The sequence below is a fragment of the Anastrepha ludens genome, chromosome 3 (genome assembly GCF_028408465.1).
Source record: "Anastrepha ludens isolate Willacy chromosome 3, idAnaLude1.1, whole genome shotgun sequence".
Lineage (NCBI taxonomy): Eukaryota > Metazoa > Arthropoda > Insecta > Diptera > Tephritidae > Anastrepha > Anastrepha ludens.
In genome coordinates, this window is record NC_071499.1 from 66655917 (window position 1) to 66678543 (window position 22627).

The window sequence follows — 22627 nt, forward strand, 5'->3', positions numbered from 1 at the left end:
GAATAACATGAAAGACGCACGCCACAAATAGAAGGAGTAAAACAAACACCCAAAGAAGGTTGTACGCGCCAACAATATATGTATGTATATAGATTTTAGGGCTTTGTGGAGAAATATCCAAATACGAAATATCCAACGCGAATGTAAAATTTGCAAAAACTTGATTGAAATAAATGAGGACTGAGTGTTATTCTGGACAACTATAATAATTACTTATTTCATGCTTATTTCATTTGTGTGTTTTTGTTATTATAACCTTTGAAGTTCCTAAAAAATTTCCAACACTCTTTCGTTCTTCTCCTTTTTGTGATTCGCGCCTTGATGTTCCATAATTGCAAAGACCTACTATTTTAAGCCGCCTCCGAACGGCAAATGATTTTTCATTGCAAAAATATTATCAAAGGGTTTGGCATTACATTACATATTAAATATGAACTAACCAATGTGAAAATCAAAGTAAAAATACGTACACGTACGACATCTAATTTAATTAATCTCAAGTCTGACTGTGCAAATAGGTAGATTATTATAACAATCTGATTTAATAATCTCGAATTGTAAAAAATAGTTACAGCCCTTGAAATGAGGTGAAATCGCCTCAGAAATATACAATTGGAATCAAATTCTTGAAAACTACGTTATTTATGGACAGTTTTGTAGAACAACTTTTATATACATATATTTCAGATAATTATTTGTGAAAAAATCTTATTTCCATGACGTCATCTGTACATAACATTTTAGTCCTTGTGTACTGTTGAAGGTTAAGTAAAGAGTGAAAATACGTTACCCAAGGCGAATTGAGTACTGAAGGTGGCGCCAGTTACTTTACTCTAACAAAACAAACGAACAAAACACACAAAAGGCGGATGAGTTACATGTTTTGTAAAAATTCTGTGAATGGCTTGGTAATATTTTGAATTGTGAGATTTAAACTAATCAAACTAATGAAAATGAAGTGCTTCATGTTAAATTGCGCGAGCATAAATCAATATAAAACCTCCAAAAACAGTATTTTTGCGATTTTATTGCGGATGACGCCGTGCCGGAAAGTATGTGTGTGGGTATATAATATCTTGTGTATGGTTGTTTTCATTGTTTTCGACTACTATTCTTCTTCACAAACAAATAATTCCCCTTCCTTTTGCTTGTTTACTCATCCGCTCTTACGACACGGCGAATTCGGAAGACGTAATCTGTTTCTCTATCATTCTTGCAAAAAATACGTATAAACCATAAAATATGGGACTTATTTATTATTTTGTATGGCGTTTTCAGATAAGATTTAGGTGTGAATTTTTTATATTTTTCAGGTGTCTAACAACACTAAGTCTTGTTGAATTAACCCAATAACTAAAAAATGTCTTTTAAAGAGAAATGTCACGTGGATACCACTAATTTAACTGTTATAACATATCTGTCTAACCGAATTTTTCGCCATAAATGTCTTAACATCAGCTGTTATTTCGTAGTTTGGCAACTCAATTTTTATTTTACCGCACCATTTGCATTCGATTTGCCTGATGCAATTTGCAAAATGAAATGTTATGACAAAGTACCAAAGAGGACAAAGTCAAAACAGAAATTTGCCAGGTGGTAAAACATATTTAGAAGAAGATAAATAAAAAAGTAGAAATGTTGATAAATTTTACAAACTTATAAGTCAAGTGAGTTAAAAACTACTAAACTTTCGAAGCGTAAGCTTTTCTCTTCTATAATGTGGCAGGCTCCCTCTACTTATCAATATTTTTGAAACGTATTACATTATTATAAAATTTTCTCCCACTCTTCGTCAAAACATCGTATTATCTCGATGTATCGGAAACAAACATCGAGAAGATGCGGCACATCGATCTTTTTTGAATATCTCTAATGATCATATAAATAGGGGATTCCCAACAAGCCTTATGTGGATCGTTTCGATACACAGCAGAGAAGTATTTGTTTAGTGATTTATCATTTGCGAACTTAGTAGGTTGTGTGAGTTAAAGAACCAAAAGTATGCCGTGTTTAACGTGCACAATTTGTGCAGAAGTCTACAAAAATTCCGACGACGTATACAGCACGACTTGTGGGCATGTTTTCCATTTTGCATGTATGCAACAATGGCGAAGCCGGTATGTGATAGCGCTGAACATAAAGTGCAAATTATATTTACATTTTTTGTGCACATATATGTACATACAATTATAAATTACAGTATTTTGGTGTGTTGGCTTGCGTAGAGTGTATTAAAAAAATGTAAGCGCACAGCAATTCATAAACTTCGTAGAGATTTTTACGTAATTTTAGATGACATTTTTAGAATATAATATTTTGGTTTGTCTAATTATTTGGGCATAGTGAGCAACTATTTTCAATGGGAATATTCTTCCGGGGGAAAAGTTGTATAATGCCACAAGCTCTGAAAAAAATGATGTAAGGGGGCATAAAGGATTGTATCCCAATCCAAGAACTGGAAATCGCACCCTTACAGTTTGTAAATTGTTGTAAAATAAAGAAGTAACCCTCATCAGTCCTACACTGTTACGCTATTCACAGTATTTTTTCGCTTAAAAAGAAAAATAATCACCTTCAGAAATTATAACGGGTTCGCTTTGCATTGCTACCTCGATACATTTTCTTATAATGTCTTAAGTGCGTGAATCAAATTTAAAAATTACAAAACACAAATGTAGTCACTATATCAGCCTTTCGATTTATAGTACTTTTTATAAAATACCATTAAGAATTAATAGCAATATTTAACGTTAAAAATGCCTAATTTTCGTATAAGTTTGAAAAAATACGAACTGTCAAAGGAACTATAATGAGAAAAGAATAGAGCGAAACCCAAGAAATCGAGTCAACCAACAATCAGGTTCGATAGAACTTTTGTAGTTTTTAAAAGAGTTAAACTAACCTTTGGCTTCGATAAATCATTATTTTCAAAAATAGTGAAAATTTTGACTAAAAAATCGCGATAAAATAACATTTCGCCCGCGGCGTTTTTTTGTTTGGAAATGTACATGTATACATGTTGAGTGATTGCTGGGTTAACAATTGCTTTATACATTTCTCTTTAACGATATTTCAGGACAAGATGCAAATACGGTCGTAAAAAACCTATTTTTAAAGCTTTTCTTGGCACCCTATAGGGACCCTAGGACGTTTGGACTTTCATCGTTATAATGGTGTGATCTTGTCCTTTCTATTGGGCGTGGTGGGCGGTGCGACGCCCCCTCCCTCTCCACCCCCCAACCAAATATATCGGGGTAGTAATGGAAAGTTTAGCCATTTTATCCCCATCATTAGTACAGAACTGAAAAACTTAATTTTTGTTTTCATTTGTAGGCGTCTAGCAATTCAATATTATCAGTTCCAATTGATAGTGCAACTGGAAAGAGTAATGATATTAATAAAATCATTTTATTTATTTCTGTACTTAAATTGATCTACCGGACTTGATCCTCACAGATTCAAATAAAAACTGCTATATGACTAATGTTTAGCGTTACATTTATTAATATTTAATTGTTGAAATGTTCTCTGGTTGATTCAACATTTATTTGTAACAAAAAAATCATTAAACAGGGATGTAAACTTATAAATCGGCTCATTTAAGCCATAAGTTATTCTATGGTACGAGGGGTGCCTTTTATATGTCGGGGTTAGAGAACAAAAACAAATTTTAATCATCGAAAATCACTTTATTGTTTTTCAAAATATTCTCCATGAAGATCTATACACTTTTGCATGCGTTTGAACCAATTGTCGAAGCACTTTTGCCACTCTGAATGAGGTACCTGCAAAACATGCATTCTGAATGCCGCAACCGCTTCTTCAGGTGTCGAAAAACGCTGACCTCTCAGTTTGTTTTTTACGTACGGGAATAAAAAGAAGTCATTCGGTGCCAAGTCAGGACTATACGGCGGATGATGTTTTGGGTGCTCAAAAATGCAGTTGTTTGAGCCGATGTGTGAGAGCTCGCAAACGTCCTGGTGAAGAGTAATCCGTCTTTGGCGATTGGTTTTCCTAATTTCTTGGAAGATAACTGGCAAACAAATGGTTGTGTACCACTCAGAATTTACTGTTCTGCGTTGTTCTAGTGGTACGGTTGCGACAGTCGACTGCTGTTTACTTTCGGGCTCATACGCGTAAATCCATGATTCATCACCTGTCACGATGTCATAGACGTGTTTCGAACCCCGCGATCGTATTTTTTGAGCATTTCCTTCGACCAATCGACACGAGCCTTTTTTTGAGCGATTCACAAATTGTGGGATCCAACGCGAACAAATTTTTTTGACAGTCAATTGTTTATGCGATATTGAATATATGTTGGTCCCACTAATGCCTAAGATTGTCTCAATCTCACGATAGGTCACATGACTATCTTGCAATATCAGTTCGCGCACAGCATCAATGGTTTTCGGAACAACAACTGATTTTGGACGACCTTCACGAAATTCGTCTTGGAGTGAACTACGACCACGATTGAATTCACCATACCATCGATAAACACTGGTCCTTGATGGAGCTTCATTGCCAAAAAATGAATTAAATTCATCCATGCAATGTTGCTGAGTTAATCCACGTCGAAAGTTGTAAAAAATAATCGCACGAAAATGTTCACGATTTAATTCCATTTTTGGACCGAGATGAATCTTTTAAGTTACTGTAAACAACACAAATAGCCCTGGTATTTCAAAACGTTCTGAGTACGTAAAAGCCAAAAAATGTCAAACTTTGCGATACAGCTATCAGTTGCCAGATTGCAACACCAGGGTTGCCAAAGCCCGACATATAAAAGGCAGCCCTCGTATCATATTTTATGTAAAATATGGGCTTATCTCTTAGGGGTCTAATAAAAGAGTTAATACTTCAGATAAATCCACTCTAGTATCCATAATGTTCTTTACAAAAGTAATACCATGCATTTTTGATCTGTTTTAAAGGCTCAGTAATCTTAAAATTCAACAACAATTCAACAATTCACCGAAGGGCAAATTTAGTAAATTTTTTTGAATATCTTAAGTTCTTTAGAATGTATCAGGAACCCAGGGTTCCAAATAAAGCTTGGATACTCAAGAATACATCTTACATAGTTTTTGGTTAAGCGGGTGAACAAATTCTATGGCAATCACTTTGATTCGAAATACACTCCTATATCCCTAACCGTATTAGCGTGGCTAAAACCAGTGCGCGTATCATACGTGTAACATTCACCAAAGTTTAGAAATACCACCAGCCAAATTTGAAACCTTGGACAAAATTAAAAAATTATGCTAATTGGCTTCTTTGAGGTACGTCAGAATTCACTAAAATAGCACGAAAGTTATATATGTATGTATATAAATAGTGTTCTTTAAGAGCTTGAGATCTTAAAATGATAATACAAAATTGAAACATTGTTGGAATGGTTTTTTGTTTTTTTAAATCTGCTAGATACCCGTAATTTCATCACATTTATATTTTGAATCTTATATCCGGCATATGTCCGCCGTGGCTACGAGTTATATGGTCCATTCGATCAATCTAATTTTTTGACTACTTTTCCCAATCTAATCTAATCTAAAATCTAATTAAGCCCAATCAGCTAAAAATGCGACCCAAATCTGCCTGTATTTTATAGGCATGCAAACCAAGAGCCTAAATTTTTCACGTAGTCGAAAGGCGAAGGCCGACAAGTTGAGAACGACGATGGATCAACATTTCGCCTTCCTCTTCAACACTTCGCTCTATGAACTTCGCGAACAGATTTTTTTTCTAAGTAAATGTAGACTATTTGAAAGTGTTGTTCTGGCGTTTAACGATTAATTACGGCTTGACAAACCTTACTGCACAGAAATGTCAACACAATTTGCCATTCTCAGCTGTCAAACCATAGTTATCGTCATCGATAGTACTCATATAGCTAAAAAAAATAGCCGATATATATAGTATATTTATAATTGACTTTTAAATTACTTGACCGAGCTCCTTCTCCTATTTGTATTGAGCGTCTTGATGTTTTTCCCAAATGGATCTACAATTTTATGCCGCCTCCGAATGGTTTTTATGAAGAGTTTTTTCATGGCAGACATACACTCGGAGGCTTGCTATTATATATTTGTTGAGGAGCGAATGCTAATAGAAAAGCCTTTTTCTGTCAATTGGTGTTTCATGCCCGGAGTTCCGAATGTTAGTCACGCACCAACCCATTCGGCTACAGCGGCTGCCGTTAGTTATACATATATAATTTGGGTGTTTGGTCGAGCTCCTTGATGTTACTCCACAAATGAAGGGACCTTCAGTTTCAAGCTGACTCCGAACGGCAGATATTTTTTTTATGAGGAGCTTTTTCATGGCAGAAATACACTTGGAGGTTTGCCATTGTCTGCCGAGGGGCGACCGCTATCAGAAAAAACTTTTTTTTTGGTCTTTCATCGGAATTCGAACCTATGTTCTTTCTGCTATTTTCGGCTACGGCGGCCGTCGTTAGTTACTGTTGGCAATTTTAACAGCCAACTTTCTGTTAGATACGATTTAAGTCAATTACGATGATGGATGGATGATGGATGCCAAGTCTTTCTAATTTGGCCAGGAGTACGTCGTGGTTTATAAGTAGATCTACCCCACATTTCTGTGTGAAAATATGTACCTTGCATGCAGTTAATAAGTTATAATTGACTAAGTTATTCAATCATTTGAATATTGAGAGTTATACGGTTTTCTACTCGATTTCTTAAACCTGATTTGTAAATAGGTGAAATAAAAACAATTTTCCATTCGTCCAAGAAAACGCGTTTGTGGAAGATTAAAATTAATGGTGAATACAGTGAATTCCCGCCATTTCTAAAGAAACAGCTAGCAATAGACAAAGGTGGGTTTTGCTCGTAAGCTCTCGATGCTGTGAAAATAAACGTTTAATTTATATTTATGGGATGCGTTTTGATCAATGGATACCGGTCAGGTGACGCTGTATCCGAATTGTTATCGGTTACACAACCAGCTGTTGCCTTCCCTCTTTTGGGGGAAAAATGGAAAGGATGTACAGTAAGGTAGGTCGTAGTTTCGCATTGAGTAGGTTTTCATAAAATGGTTCTGAAGCACCCAGTTTAAAGTCAATCCAAAACATCCTTCTTAATCAATTGGTAGCAAGTTAAAAAGTGTTTATTTAAGCCTAAATGTCGGGCCATGTAATCGATAAGTGTAAAAGCCGGTAAAAATGAGGATAGATTTAGCCATTTGAAGCGGGTGGCGACCCCAGTTCAATTAATGCTTTGCTCTCTAACCGAGGTTTTTCAGCTAAATAAACATAAGAAATTAATTTCTCGTGTCAAAAACCACTTACATAGACTTTCTTCCAAAAAATTAAAAATAATGAGGCTTGAAATTCATTTGAACTTATTTGCTTGGACTGTCTTGTTCAGAATTGGCAGTAGAGTACTTATTTTGCCGATATTAAGTAGAGAAAGAGAGAAAATTGTAGCCGCCCTAAGGTACATACATATGTACACAAATATTTGTCATACCACCTCTTTCCTGCAATATGAAATATCAAGCTTGCTCCACACCAATAAGCCAGGTTTATCTTAAACGAATTCCAGAGTGGTATTGAACTTTTTTCTCCGGCAGGGATGCTATTATTTTGGCTGACTTTTAAGGCGCATCAAGCGATCGAATATGTGTATGTGCATACGAATGCGGATGTGGATATACGTACATATGCAATATGTATAGCTCTGTTCGAATAGTATTCCAGCAAGAATAGCCAATCACAATTCACCGCTTCCGAGAATGTAAGCAAAGCTGAATTTATTCATTTCATACGATCTGAATAAACACTTTGTGTTTATTTATTCGTGAAAACGATATGGTTGGGGTAGTGTTCGAAATACAAGTTCAAATTTTTGTTCGGGTGATCCTCCGAAAGGAAATCGAATTTTTCGTTACATGAGAAATGGGTGTGATTTCACTCTTCAATTATACGCAATGTCAAAATGACAACAAATTTGACAGTATTTAAAGCAGTGATTTGAGTTTCGTATTCCTAAACATAATTTTTCTCATTTCAAATAGCAACCGCTATTTATTCGGAGATTTTCACGGGAACTAAAGTTTACTAAATTTAAAATCATAACCTCAGACCGCGATAAAAGTGAACTGGAAGGACCTTGGACCGATCCCAGAAGCCTCGAACAGTTCATAGATGGTTCGAAAACAAATATTGGAGTCGGTGCGGAAATCTATGGTCCAAACATGAAAGTTCCGAGCCAATGGGCAAATGACCTAGCGTCCTTCAGACTGAATTTCAAACTGTGCTAGAATAAATCATATAGGTATAAAAGGTGAAATCCAAAATAAACAAGACAGGCGTCATAAAAATGTTTTTGATGGCGCTATCTTTTTAATGAGTTGGTACGTTGAAAATTACATTCTTAGCTGACTTCCAGTGAAAGGTTGGTGACACTCGGTTTAGTGGAAGCGCAGTTATTGCGTTTAAAGTGTCAGAATGTTTGTGTCATCGGTACAAAAATGAGTTTCGAACAAAGAGCTAATATCAAATTTGGTTTTAAAATCGGTAAAACGTTTACTGAAACATTTGAATTGATGAAAAAAGTTTATGGCGTTGATTGTCTATCTCGTGCCAGAGTTCATGAATGGTTTATTCATTTCAGAGATGGTTATGAGTACATAAATGACAATGAACATACGGGCCGCCCAAAATCAGTAATCACCGAAAACTCTATCAAAATTGTTCGTAAATTTATCAAAAATTAACCGAAATCACCGTTGAAATCGGAGTTGAATGTCTCCAAAACATCGATTTATCGCATTTTAACTGATCATTTGGGCTTACGAAACGCCTGTGCACGTTTCATTCCGCACAAGTTAACAGAAGACCAAAAATTGCTCAGAATTCCACATTCGAAAGACCTCATTAAAGTGGCGAGAAAAGACGAGAACTTCCTTTACAACATTGAAACTGGTGATGAAACGTGGTGTTTCCAATATGAACCTGAAACTAAGTGTCAAACTGCCGAATGGAAGGCCCTAGACGAGCCATCATCAAAAAAATCGCATTTGGAGAAGTCAAAAATTAAGTCGATGCTCATTTGGTTTCACGATTCCAAGGGAATGGTTCACGATAAGTGCATGCCAATGGGCCAAACCGTCAATGAAATTTTCTATCTTGGCGTTTTGAAACGTTTGTTGCATCGCATTCGTTGTTGCCTTGAGTTCGCCCTAAATACTGCGAAGGAAGAAGCTGACGCTTATTGCATGATAATCCACCATCTCATCGATTCGCTCTTGTGACTGATTTTTTGACTAGAAATCGCATTTTAATCACCGTCGCCATCAATCACTCACCGCATTCGCCTGATATGGCTCCCTGTGACTTCTACCTATTCGGAAAATTACATTTGGCCATGAGAAGAAAACGTTTTGCGTCCGTAAAGGCCATCCAAAAGGCTTGTACCGACTTCCTGAACGACATTCCGGTCAATGATTTGAAACACTCTTTCGAAAAGCTTTTAGATAACGCAAAACCGTGTACTATTTTGAATAAATAAACTCGAAGTTATCAGAACAAAGCTTCTGCCGTTTCTATTTTAGACTCCATCTTGCAGGTCTAGTATTACCTACTTCTAAAACATGTAGTAGGACGGAAAAGATCTTTTAGGACAAAATTATTATTAATACATTAGGTGCGCAGAGGTGGCCGCAATTAAAGAAGCAGCTGACTGGCTACTTACTTGCGTAATAACTGTTAAGAAGGTAAATATTTACTCCGATAGCCAAGCGGCAATTAGGGCCCTAGGCTCTATGATGGTGCATTCGAAACTGGTCAGGGAATGCCTGGTCTCTCTCGATTGCATCAAAATTCTTCGATATAAAGATAATTTGGGTACCTGGTCACAGTGACATTACTGGAAACTGCGAAGCCGACGGGCTGACCAGACAAGGGACCTGTGAGGTAGTGTGCCCGCGAAAGGAGAGGATCGCGATCCCCTTGACAACCTGCGCTCTACTCCTGGAAGGATGGGTTTTTCACCAACTGAGCGAGCGTTGGGCAAGTACACGAACGTGTAAGGTCGCGAAGTCCTTCTGGCCACGTTTAGATAAGATGCGTTCGAGGGATATTCTGAGGATGATAAAATCTCATATCTCAAATTTCGTGGACACTGTCCGAGGGGTATACATGCAGTGAGACTCGGAATTACTTCGAGTCCTTTTTGCGTCAGCTGTATGGAGGATGAGGTGGAATCATCTCAGCACCTGCTCCTCAGCTGTCCAGCTCTTGCGGGACTAAGATTCAAGCATCTTGGTTCTCACTTCTTTTCTGCGCCTGCTGATATAGCAGGTATTGAAAACAAAAATCTGATGAACTTCATCAGCAGCATAAAGAGGTTAACACAACGGCAGACTAGTCATCGTTCGTAGTCCACAAACACATAACCTTCCCTTTTCCTTTCGTCCTCTTTTTTTCCCTTCACCTCTTTTTCCCCCTCTTGCAATGGTGTCACAAAGGATGAACCAAACTTCTTTGTCCAAGTGGGCCCACTCTCTGGGCAACCATCACTACCTAACCTAGGTGCGCAACTAAGTTCCCGCTGTGTGTCAATAGATGCCGCTAGCAGTGTGTGCTAGTCGATTCTAACATAACCTAAACATCATAAACCAAGCTTAGACATGTGGTAAACAAACTGCTTCGACACATTAGTGATTTTGTTTTGGTATCATACTTTTGGTTTTGTGAAAATGTCTGATGTTGTTGCTGTGGGATGCTGTTTTAAGTGAAACAACGTGCCGAGATTGGTTCCGTCGCTTCAAGGACGGTGATTTTAATGTTGACGACCGTCCGCGTGAAGGAAGGCCAAAAACCTTCGAAGATGCTGAATTGGAGGCATTGCTCAATGAGGATCCGTGTCGAGGGCAAGAAGAGCTTGCTTCAGTATTAGGAGTTGCTCGCCAATCCATTTCCAAGCGATTGCATGCTTTGGGAATGATTCAGAAACAGGGGACTTGGGCTCCTTATGAGTTAAAACCAAGGGATGTTGAACGACGTTTTTTCGCCTGTGAACAACAGCTCCAGCCTCAAAAAAGGAAGGCTTTTCTTCATCGCCTCGGGACGGGTGACGAGAATGGATTCATTACAGCAATCCCAAGAAAAGAAAGTCATGGGGACTGCCCGGTAATGCTTCTGAGTCGTCGCCTCGACCGAATATTCACGCTGCGAAGGCTATGTATTTGGTGGCATCAAGTTCGTGTTATTTATTATGAACTGTTAAAACCAAGCGAACCCATCGCTGGGGATCGGTATCGACTTTAATTGATGCGATTGAGCCGAGCACTGCGCGAGAAGCGGCCGCAATACGCGGAGAGGCATGAAAAAGTGATTCTACAGCATGACAACGCTCGGCCTCACGTTGCCAAACCCATTAAAACCTACATGGAAACACTGAAATGCGAAATCCTACCCCACCCGCCATATTCTCCAGATATTGCGCCGTCCGATTATCACCTGTTCCGATCGATGGCACATGGTCTAGCTGACCAGCAGTTCCATTCATATGAAGACATCAAAAAATGGCTTGATCCGTGTATAGCCTCATAAGATAAACAGTTTTACCGCGACGGTATACGAGTTCTACCAAAAGGTTGGGAAAAACAGCAGCCAGCGATGGGTACTACTTTCAATGATTTACTTGTAACCATTTTTTCAGAATGAAGTTGTATTTTCATCAAAAAACAAAAAAACAGCGAGAACTTAGAGCGCATATTAAATGAATAATTTTGTGTTAGCTTTGTGCCTATTTCGCACTACAATAAATTTTGTGCTATCGCTCATAAATATTTTAAAATCTGTTAAAAAATTAATGCACACCTAATGCTCGCCCCTACAAAGACTAAGTATTAATTGGCAAAATCGGATTCAGTTAATGCTTAAATTGCTGCAATGTTCCTAATTTTCATTTAGGGGCCTGTTTGAACATAATCTTATCATTTTGGTAAATGTAGGTTTGTTCCAAGAGCCAATGAAATACGGACTCAAAGCAGAAAGAAAAAAATGATTTTCTGACTGGCGTCACGCCCTTTCAGACCAAGTTTGATCGATTGAAGTGGGTGAAATGAAATGTTGCAAAAAAAGGAGGGGGAAAATGTAGTGATGTGTGCGATTATATTACAATGATTTCACGATAGAAATTGGTTCGCAAGAGGCATCACTGCTGCGGAATAGGAATAATGCAAATACAACGAGATACTTTAAAAGCGCTACGGCCCAACTTTAAAATTTTTTTGCTTATTAAATTCGTTTACGTAATCTATAGTAATTACTTATTGGTTTGTAAGGCTAGTTTTGCAGTAAATAATATCCAGATGGGAAATTTCTGGCAAATTACCATCTGATCTCTCAAAAGTAAGAAGCGAACAGCAAACCAGTAAAAAATTACATATCACATTGAAAATTAAAAGTGAAATAAGAAAAGTAGAGAATTCAAAAAAGCTGTACAGACACATTGCGTAGAGTCCAAAGTAGATTTACAAACTTTTTCTATGTCTCATTTCTTTATATTTACTTTTTCCAACGCTAAATTAATTTTTGTAATTTGCATAAGTTGTAACCATTATTATAAATTATAACAGTGCTCGATGAGCTATTTTCCCTGTTGGCAGGAATTTTTCCAACAGAATCAGATTCCGCTTAAATTAAAATGTTACTTTGCTCTCTTAGTTTCCTCTGTTTTGATCGAGATTTGCGTATGCGAACAAAAAAACCTGATAATAATTGATTTATTTATGTATTTATATAAAGGGTTTTTCAATAAGGGCGGGTAGATGTTGAAATGGAATAAAACAAGCTGTGTGTGAGTTATTGACAAAATTATCTCTTTATTTGAAAGACGCATATATGCCATTAAGTGTGGAATATGACATCATTCAAATGCCCGCCTCGGCTTCTTACGGTGGAACGGATCCGAGTGGTCCAATTTTCAATAACTCTTCCGCATAGATCCGGCTGAATTTAATCGATGGCCTGTGTTAAGTTCACCTTTAGAGCATCGGTCGATTGTGGTGCATTTGCATAGACCTAAGACTTCAAGAAACCCCACAGGAAAAAGTCTAGCGGGGTCAAATCGCATGACCTTGGTGGCCAATTCACATCACCCCTGCGAGAGATAAGCTTACCCTCAAATCGTTCATGCAGAATGTCAATCGTGGCGTTTGCTGTGTGGCACGTAGCGCCGTCCTGCTGGAACCACATGTCGTCTAGGTCCATATGGTTCAATATGGGCCATAAGAAATTGGTTATCATCGTTGTGTAGCGCTCGCTGTTGACGGTGACCGCCTCACCAACGTCGTTTTCAAAAAAGTGTGGACCAATGACGCCGCCGGCCCAAAATCCACACCAAACGGTAACTTTTTGAGGATGCATTATCACCTGGTGAGCCTCGTGTGGATTGGTGTCGTCCCATGTACGGCAATTTTGTTTGAAAACACAGCCATTCAACCAAAAATGCGCCTCGTCACTAAAAATGATTTTTCGCCCAAAACTGGGGTTCTCTTCCAAACGATTCGAAGCCCAGTCAGCGAACAAACGGCGTTGTCTATGGTCATCAACTTTGAGCTCCTGGATCTTGTACGGATGTAGGCCCAAGTCCCGACGCAAAACTCGCCAAGTTGAAGTCTGCGAAAGGCCAAGTTCTTGTGCACGGCGAGGAATAGACTGCCTCAGGTTCTGCTGTACACTTTCACGGACCGCGGCAATGTTCTCGGCTGATCTTGCGTTCCTTGAACGTTCGCGTGTTGGCTGATTGTTTGGCCACTAAAGGTTGAAGAGTCGACTTTGAAGGGCCACCACGTCTACCGAAAAATGGGCGCAATGCGCGCAACGTTTGCGTTAATGAACACTCAATTTATTAATAAAGTTTTATCATTTGAACGTGCTGTTCAGTCGTGTAACTTGCCATGATGATTTGGCATAAACAACTGAATAATAAACAAAAGATTTGACAGATGTCACCAAAACAAAATGGCTGCCACAGGGCGCCAAAATCGACCCGCGCCAATTGAAAAACCCTTTACTTATACATACATACCCTGTGAAACATCAGAGTATCAAATATGTGTTTATATTATCATTAAGAATGATCACAAAAGTGCTTAGCGAACTGCTAATTTTTGTTCCAGAAGCGGGAAAACTTTGTGTACTCTAGCCTTGTCGTTGTGATATAATTGACGCTTTCGATTCATCTCGATTCTCTGCTAGCCAAGCAAAAAATTTGTATATGAGAGCAAAAACAATTTAACTATGATCAAGCGACTTTATTTATAGCCACATAGATCACAAGCGATCTGCTTAGAACAGTACATACTTCATTATATTTTCCATACTTGGAAGCGGGACGCTTCGAAAAGTGAAGTAACTTAACAGTTTGTCAAAACGGAAATAATGCTGTGCTGCTAAATCATCTATAATGTTGGATTCAAGAGAATTTTTTTGTTTTATTCACTACTCGCTAGGTGGTAGGTGAATCGAAAGCCTCTAATGTCTCTTTTCCTCTCATAGTAATTACATACATATAAGTGAACTCCATTGCCCTGAAAAGGCAAAGCAACGAATAATTTTTATACTTACAATGTACGTACTGCTGACTATTATTGTTATTAAATAATTGGCGCATACACTTCTGTTAAGGTGCTGGCCTAATCTAGGCTGGCTTTGCTTGGCTTTGAAAACTTGTATGGTCAAATGGGCGCTTTGAACGCTGTAATAACAATAAGATGTTTCGTTTCGTTCCTTCTCCTATTTGTGGTGTGCGTCTTGATCTTGTTCCATAAACGGAGATTCCTACAGTTTTAAGCCGACTCCGAACGGCAAGTTGTATTCATGACCTTTAAAATGGCAGAAATACACTGGAGGTTTGTCATTGCCTGTCGAGAGGTGACCGCTATTAGAAAAAACTTTTTCTATTATTTGACGTTCATGCACGGAGATCTGGAGATCTAGGAACATAGTATATTCTATCTAAACCAATAATGTTAGAACACAAGATTGCGCGTTTCCTGGTCGTGATGTGAGCGCAGAAATGAAACTAACGACCAGAACAGAAATATTGTAATAAGCAAACACAAGGCAAAAAATTGCAAATTGTAGCTTTATTATTGTTAGGCTATCACAATTTAATACGCGAAATTTAATCTTTATTAATTATTTTAATTTAAACATCAAACTCTGCATTGGTTGATTTGCAAATGAGTAACCTTGTACACAAAATTTTGTTTATTTTCTGTGCTGACGTCACTCAAACCAGCTTATTCTTTCAAATTCGTCAAGAAGAAAGTGGAAGTAATGGGATGGAACCAACTTTGTACTCTCTAGATCGTATATCCCAACTCCTTAAGATAGAGCACCAAATGCGTTTTACACTTTTCCGTTTTCAGCGGTTTGTAGATCCAGAACATATTCGTATCTAAGATCTAGCCCTAGATTTCGTATTTATAAATTGCATGACATCTTTTAAATCATTTTTTAAATTACTATTAACTATTTTTATTTTGTTTTTAGATCTACAAGTTGTCCGCAATGTAGAGAACATAACCCAAACACGCATAGAATATATTTAGACTTCGATGAAACTGCAAATGATCAGAAATTAAGTGAGATCAAACTCCAATTAGATCAAACAGAAAAGTCGAGAAGTGAATTGCAGTTACAATTAGATGAAGTTGAAAGAGATTTCCTTAAAATTCAGAGAACTCTTGTTGAAACCGAACAACAAAAAATGTGTCTTGAGTCCACAAATCAATTTCTGAATGCTCAAAATGACAGCAGAGAGCAAGAAATTAGGAATTCTAATTTAAGAGCTTTGGAAGAATCGGAACTACTTCTCGTCAAAACAAGTAGCTTAGAGGATAGACTAAAAGAAGTTCTGGTCGAATTAGAATCAAAAACAGAAGAATGCTTTAAATTGAGCGAAGCAAACAGTAAACTAAGAAAAACACTGGAACGTAATGAACAAATATATGAAAACGCCCGTAAGCAATATGAAGCAGTTGAAAGAGGCCTTAAGACACAAATAACTGCACAAACTGAATTAATCGAAAGAAAAAATAATATAATTGGTGAACTTACCGATAATGAGCGTCAAGAAATTGAATCACGAAAAAAACAGGCTACAACAAATAACGAATATAAATCATCAGAGATTTTGATGCAAAAACTAAAATTAGAAAGGGAACTAGAAAAAAGTTTCGATAAAACTATGGAATTAGAGGAAACCCATTTGAGAAGTAAAGAAATTTTAAATTTCGAAATTGAGAGTTTGAAAGCGGATATTGAACGCAAAGATAACGAAATAAAAAATAGAAAGGCAGAACATATGAAACTGATCAATAAGCTTAGTTCAATGGGCTCCAATGCAACGGACATATTACTTCGTCGCCGAAATGAAGTTTTATCTACTAAATTAGAAGAGACGCGTTGTGAACTTGAAAAGGCAATACAAAGTTCTGCAGAAAAAGACATTGTTGTTCAAAAACTGAAACAAACTGAAAGTTTACTACTTACGAAATTAGACAAATTAGCGGAACAAGGACAAACTAAAGAGCCAGTGGAACATAAAGCCAAGTCTTGTGAAAAAACATCAGGTGCCTCAAACGAATGCCAAGCAAAAGCTAATAAGGGCACGAGAGTTGCAATCAGGGGAGTTTCTGAAAGCGATATTAAAACACCACTGATTGATACAGTTTTGATGTTTACTGAAATGATGGCTATTCCTTGTCAAAATTCAGATATTAAAGATATATTCACATTAAACAACAAATATGAAATGAGAAACAACACACAAAGCGGAAATATTAATTTAGTTGTAAATTTTTCAACCCTTAATATGAAAATAAAGTTTTTAGCCAACAAAAACAAGTTGAAGCCGAAAGGCATCCATGTTTTAGAGTATGTGGACGATGAAATAAACGAGCTTTTCCACTACGCGAAGCTTTTAAGATCCGTTGGTTTCCAGAATATTTTTTGTAAAAATAACAAAGTATTTGCAAAATACAATTCGAAGTCACCAGCACTAAAATTAAACAGTAAACAAGAAGTTAACGATATTATACAAAAATCCAGTTGCCATAAAACTGAAAAAAGTGGAAATATTTCGGAAGAATCTCAAGAAAAGTGTGAAAACAAATCCGAGGAAGGAAATAAGCGAATGGAAGGAATCCAAGCAGAAGAATGTGATGACGCATACTATCGTAAATAAGAAAATATAAATACATATGTATGTGAATATACTGCCCAGAGTATGAACACTGAATAAATTGGTAACAATACGCTTGAGAAGACATGTTGTGCCCGTCGTTTTCTCCCTTATTAATTAACCATACATTAATTATTAACCGTAAAAGGTTTCAATTTTATCTATATTACTTATTACATACATACTTAATTTTGTAATCAAATGAATACCTTATATTTTTGTGCATGAAAAGTTTATTTTTGCAAAAATTTACTTGAATATATTTTAACAAAGCCATAATATTTTTCGAACTGTTTATGGGGAGCATGTCGCAATGTTGAAGTCACACGTGCAAGTAACTCTTTGCAAGAGGACAACGCCTATTATCATTGAAAAACGCAATATTTCACCCTCCGAAGCAAAATTGTGACAGTAACTTTGTAACACAGAACACTGTGCGACAGTGATATTATACTTTTATGGAGGCCTAGTACAACTTGTAGGTATAGTAAAACTAAGAAACATGGTATAGGAGAAATTTCCAATACACTCCCAAAACCTCATTTTATGGCCATAAAACCGTTTTTCAGTAGGTTGATGTGAAAAATCATTCCTAACTTCGCCAATTTCCATCCGATTTCGAATTTGTTTTTTTAGTTCGAAAGAACAAAAACAAGCCTTTTTGACAGTGTGTCGACAATTTTTCTGAAATGACAACTGACGAGACTGTAGACGGAAGTATTTGGAATTTTTTTATTTTTTCTCTATTTTTTCAACTTTGACATAAATTTTACTATATTATCCGTTATTGAGGATTTTTTTTAGTACACTACTGTTATAGTAAATTTAATTTTGCGTCGAATGAACTATATTTGACTATAATTGAATTAAAATTAATGGAGTTGTGTGAGTTTTAAGATTTTTTTTTTTTTTACTAATTTGGTATATAGTAAATATTATGTATCTATAATAACGCATCAAGACACGTCCTTATTCCCATTTAGCGTAAGTTATACCTACATACCAAATTAGTAAAAAAAAAATTCTTAAAACTCACACAATTCCATTAATTTTAATTCAATTATAGTCAAATATAGCTCATTCGACGCAAAATTAAATTTTCTATAACAGTAGTGTACTAAAAAAAATCCTCAATATCGTAAAAATTATGTCAAAGTTGAAAAATAGAGAAAAAATAAAAAAATTCCAAATACTTCCGTCTACAGTCTCGTCAGTTGTCATTTCAGAAAAATTGTCAACACACTGTCAAAAAGGCTTGTTTTTGTTCTTTCGAACTAAAATAACAAATTCGAAATCGGATGGAAATTGGCGAAGTTAGGAATGATTCTTCACATCAACCTACTGAAAAACGGTTTTATGGCCATAAAATGAGATTTTGGGGGTGTATTGGAAATTTCCCCTATACCATTTTTTTTTAATTTTCCTATACCCACAAGTTGTGCTAGGTCTCCACAAAAGCATATTTAACTTTTTTTTTTTTTGTCACACAGTGGAACCAAAGTGACGGATCAAGTTCGTCTGGCGATATACAGTGGTCACACAATTTATTCGTACACTCACAGTTTATAAACAGATACACCTGATACTTAGCACGATTTATACAAACAATTTTTTTTTAATAAATTCGTAAAAAATAGAATTTTTATGCAATATTTAAGGAACAAAAACTTCCAAATTCATTTCTGGAGTTGGAGAACTTGCACGAGATAAAAAGATTGTTTTGGGTCATTGTCTTGTTGAAACAAGAACCCTTTAGCATTCAATCCAAGTTGAACAACACAATCATAAAAATTATTTTTCAAAATGTTTAAATACAGATGTTTGTTCATTTTACCATCAATAAAAACCATTTTTCCTACTCCAGATGAAACTCCCCCAAGCCATTAGATTTCCTCCTACATGCTTGGCGGTAGGAATAAGATTTTTTCATTTCGTTCTGTATTTTCCTTTCGTTATAAATTTAACGTTTTCCCAAAAAGAATTTAGCTCATTTATATAGCGTTTGGCGAACTCCAATCTCTTCTTTCTGTTAATATTTCAAATGTAGGGCTTGCGGCGTGCCACTCTACTATGATAACCTGCATTTTGCAGACAATTATGAACTGTTTGTGCGTTTACTTTTTTATGAACTCTTGAATATTTTGGCATAGTATCGTGAAGGTTATTTTTGGATTTTGCGCGACTGATGGTACTTTGTTGCGTTCCTCACGCGAAATCAATATTTTTCGCCTTCCGGCTTGGTGGTGACCAGCTTCCAATTTTCCAGTACCAACGTAATTAGCAATAACATTTTGCACCGTATAATGCGATTTGCCAATTTTTTGTCGATTTCGCGCAGAGACTTGTTTTCCATGTACAATTCAATAACAATTTTACGCATTTCTAATGGTAAATCCGCATTTCGTCCGATTTTGCAACTTTCAATCGAGATATTCAGCGCAACTGAAACGGAATCGCCGATAAAAACTAAAACAAAAATCTTATTTCGTTTTCAGCAATATTAGTAAAAAAAAAACGATGTTTACTGTTACTTTTGAGCTGGAAGGGTACGAATAAATGTTTTGTAGCATTTTGCTACGTCTGCCTGCTTTCCTTGGAACCATTCAGTGTGAGTTGAAATAACGGGAGTTTTTTTTTTTTTTTTTTTTGAGGCAACTCCTTAGGAATGTAACATTCTTACAATGACCCAAATGAATATATTGTCACAGCATATATTATGCACAAAACTACGCAGGGTGTACGAATAATTGTGTGACCACTGTAGGTCTGTTTTTAATTTTGTTGCTGCCACCGGTCGACATCAGCTGTCAGGAAAACTATAAAAAAATATTCTTCGCAAACGTTGCCTAGCATGCAGAAAAGCCTTGATTAATTAATTATTAATTATTTGATTTAATCACAAAATTGGGAGATTCATCTTTCCGCTTTTGATGCGAATTTCGTTTTAGTTCTGTTTGACTGGGCTCAGCGATTTGATTCTGTTCATGCCTTTAATAATAATACTATAACTGTGGGGCTTGTTCGGGGGTGCCAAGGTGGATTTATTAAGGTGACAGCATTCACCCACCTGAATTTTTCGCCGTAGGTATGGCTTACGTCAAAATGATATGCTTTGTTTGTATGTATTGGTATGTTTACATTCGTATGTTTACATTTGCTTGTAGGGTTTTATTTATATGTGTTTGCTGTCACCTGTAATAAATTCGCCTTGGGGGGTGCAATCACAACCGCTTTGTGGCATGATTTTTTAAGGTATCACTTTTGGTGTGAAATTCTGGCAACTTTGGCAAAGGCATAGCGTTCTATTGTCAAAAATTCAATCATTATTGCGTGTAAAGTCTTTTATAAATCGGAATAAAAAAATTGGTTGGCACCATTGCTTCATTATTCTCTTTGTCATTTTCAATATAAAATTTCCGTCAACATCCAAATTATCAAGAAAAATATTTATAAAAAAACTTCGTATTCTTATTCACCTTCACCTATCTATTCAAAATAAGTGTTGAACATCAGAAAATTGCCAACCTAGCAAACGTTCATAAGTGCTGCAATACTGGCGCTTTTATTGCGTGACGAGGGCTTTTCGAAAAGGTCGCATAGACCGAAAGGTAAAATAAATCAAGAGTGTAAACGTAGTAACGGTGCAGACAAAACGAACAGTGAACAGTTTTATGACAAAGAAATAAAAAATTGGTATTTTGTGAATTCCCATTCAACCATTTAAATTATAATTCAAAAAAATATTCTGTGACACTTGGCATAAAATAGCCATATAGAGAATACAGAAGGGGGCACCTTCCGACAACCACTACTTTATTTTTGGCGAATTTGATAATTAAGTGTTGTTAGTACAGAAAATCAACAAATATTTGAGTGCAAATGTATGAACTGGCAGATGTATGTGGTGATGCACGGTTTATTCTATTTTCTAGGATTTCCATTCACTTTCGCTTATTACACCTCTTCTGGCTATTTGTTTAGTTTCTGTACTGACGTTATATGACCTAGGAAGACGAAATCTTGTATTCTATGATTTTTGGCTCAAAATTAATTTGTTTTCATTCTGGCGCTCGTTGAAGATGGCATATTTCGAGTTAACTGTCACATGCTGAATCTTCGTTGCCACCGTATCGCAGAAGGACTCTTAATTATAGTCTTATTGTGTTAGGGAACGCTTTTCCTGTAAGGCTTACAAATCTGACTTGTAAAACAACGTTTTTTTTATCAAACAAGTACAAAGGCATTGGTATCGAGATCGCTGATGGAATTCTACACAAGCAATGGGCTATGGGTATGTAACAGTTTAAACTTACCATATTTGTTATTCGCTGCAATACATCTCCACCAAGTAGTCTAGAGGAGATTGCTCACCTCTAAAGATGGGCAATTAGTAAGACAGTGAGTTATACCAGTTTAATGAGTTATAATTATGCTCGCTAAAGGCGAAACTTGCTCTATAACCTTGTTGTTGCTCTCACATGCAAATTTTTCGTCAAGTTAATCGAGCGGATAAATGGCGAATAAAAAAGGCCTTATGCATGTGTATATGGTTCGAGTGCCTTTAGAAATGTAGTAGCGCAAGCTACAAAAGAATTGATTTAAAAATAAATGCATGGCTTAGACTTCTTTGACGCAGTGTGAACTATTTTTCATGATGCAGAAAATTACCTTTACAAAATCAGTATTTAAATATTTATGTAGTGAATATTATTTTTAGCACAAAAGAGGAAAGAAAGGCTTTACGCGACAAACTTTTTTAATTTAATAATTTCCAAAACTAGCAATCAAAGGGACGCAAACATCAAAATAACAAGAAAATTGTGTATAAACGGACTTTAAAATTCGTATGCTATATGATAACATTGCAAATTCGATTTCGATCTGTCGTTGTTTTATACTCTTCGGGGCACATATAATTTTATTTACAGCAAGTTGAGTTTGAGATTATTATTTGAAAGTGGTAGACAACTATGACGGGATTTTTATCAAAACTTGTATTTTTTCCTTCAGCAATTAACGGTATATAGATACATTTTTATGGGTATCATGATATGAATGGTAGTGAGTCCGAACTATAAATACATCAGATCGATGGATATAAAAACAGTGAAAACTGAGTTTATATAGCTGAGCTCTATTTGCAACAATCTGAAGTCCATGTTTATTATTTTGCTCGATATTTCTACCAGTAGGTGAATATTAGTTGTCTCTTTCTTTCAATTGATGTAACCTACTGTTGTTTCCTTCGTTGTATATGCAATTGTGCAGGCAGTAAGCGGCGTATCAAGTATATGGTTAACTAAAGCTGAAGCCGTATTAATAATAGTGACATTATAATCGAGTCTAAACTTCGGCAAAACGTCCAATTGAACTAGTAAGTTGTATTAAACGTTTGT

At 36.3% G+C, this 22627-nt stretch overlaps 2 protein-coding genes across 2 annotated transcripts in view; both read left to right on the forward strand.

Annotated features, from left to right (window-relative positions):
* Positions 1-1899: 1899 nt before the first annotated feature.
* Positions 1900-17523, forward strand: LOC128858144 (E3 ubiquitin-protein ligase trul-1). The gene is made up of 2 exons (XM_054094150.1): positions 1900-2117; positions 15539-17523. The coding sequence occupies exons 1-2, from the start codon at positions 2002-2004 to the stop codon at positions 17232-17234; spliced, it is 1812 nt and encodes a 603-aa protein (XP_053950125.1). The 5' UTR covers positions 1900-2001; the 3' UTR covers positions 17235-17523.
* Positions 17524-22522: 4999 nt separating this feature from the next.
* Positions 22523-22627, forward strand: part of LOC128858145 (alpha-actinin, sarcomeric) — a 34114-nt gene continuing 34009 nt past the window's right edge. The window contains exon 1 of the mRNA XM_054094154.1: positions 22523-22605. The gene's annotated coding sequence lies outside the window, so the exon portion shown is untranslated. The remainder of the gene's footprint in view (positions 22606-22627) is intronic.

Bases quoted from the DNA above. Each gene is read 5' to 3' on its own strand.
- LOC128858144 (XM_054094150.1), top strand. From the start codon at position 2,002: ATGCCGTGTTTAACGTGCACAATTTGTGCAGAAGTCTACAAAAATTCC. The intron at 2,118-15,538 runs GTATGTGATAGC...TTTTGTTTTTAG, and splicing joins ATGCAACAATGGCGAAGCCG to ATCTACAAGTTGTCCGCAAT.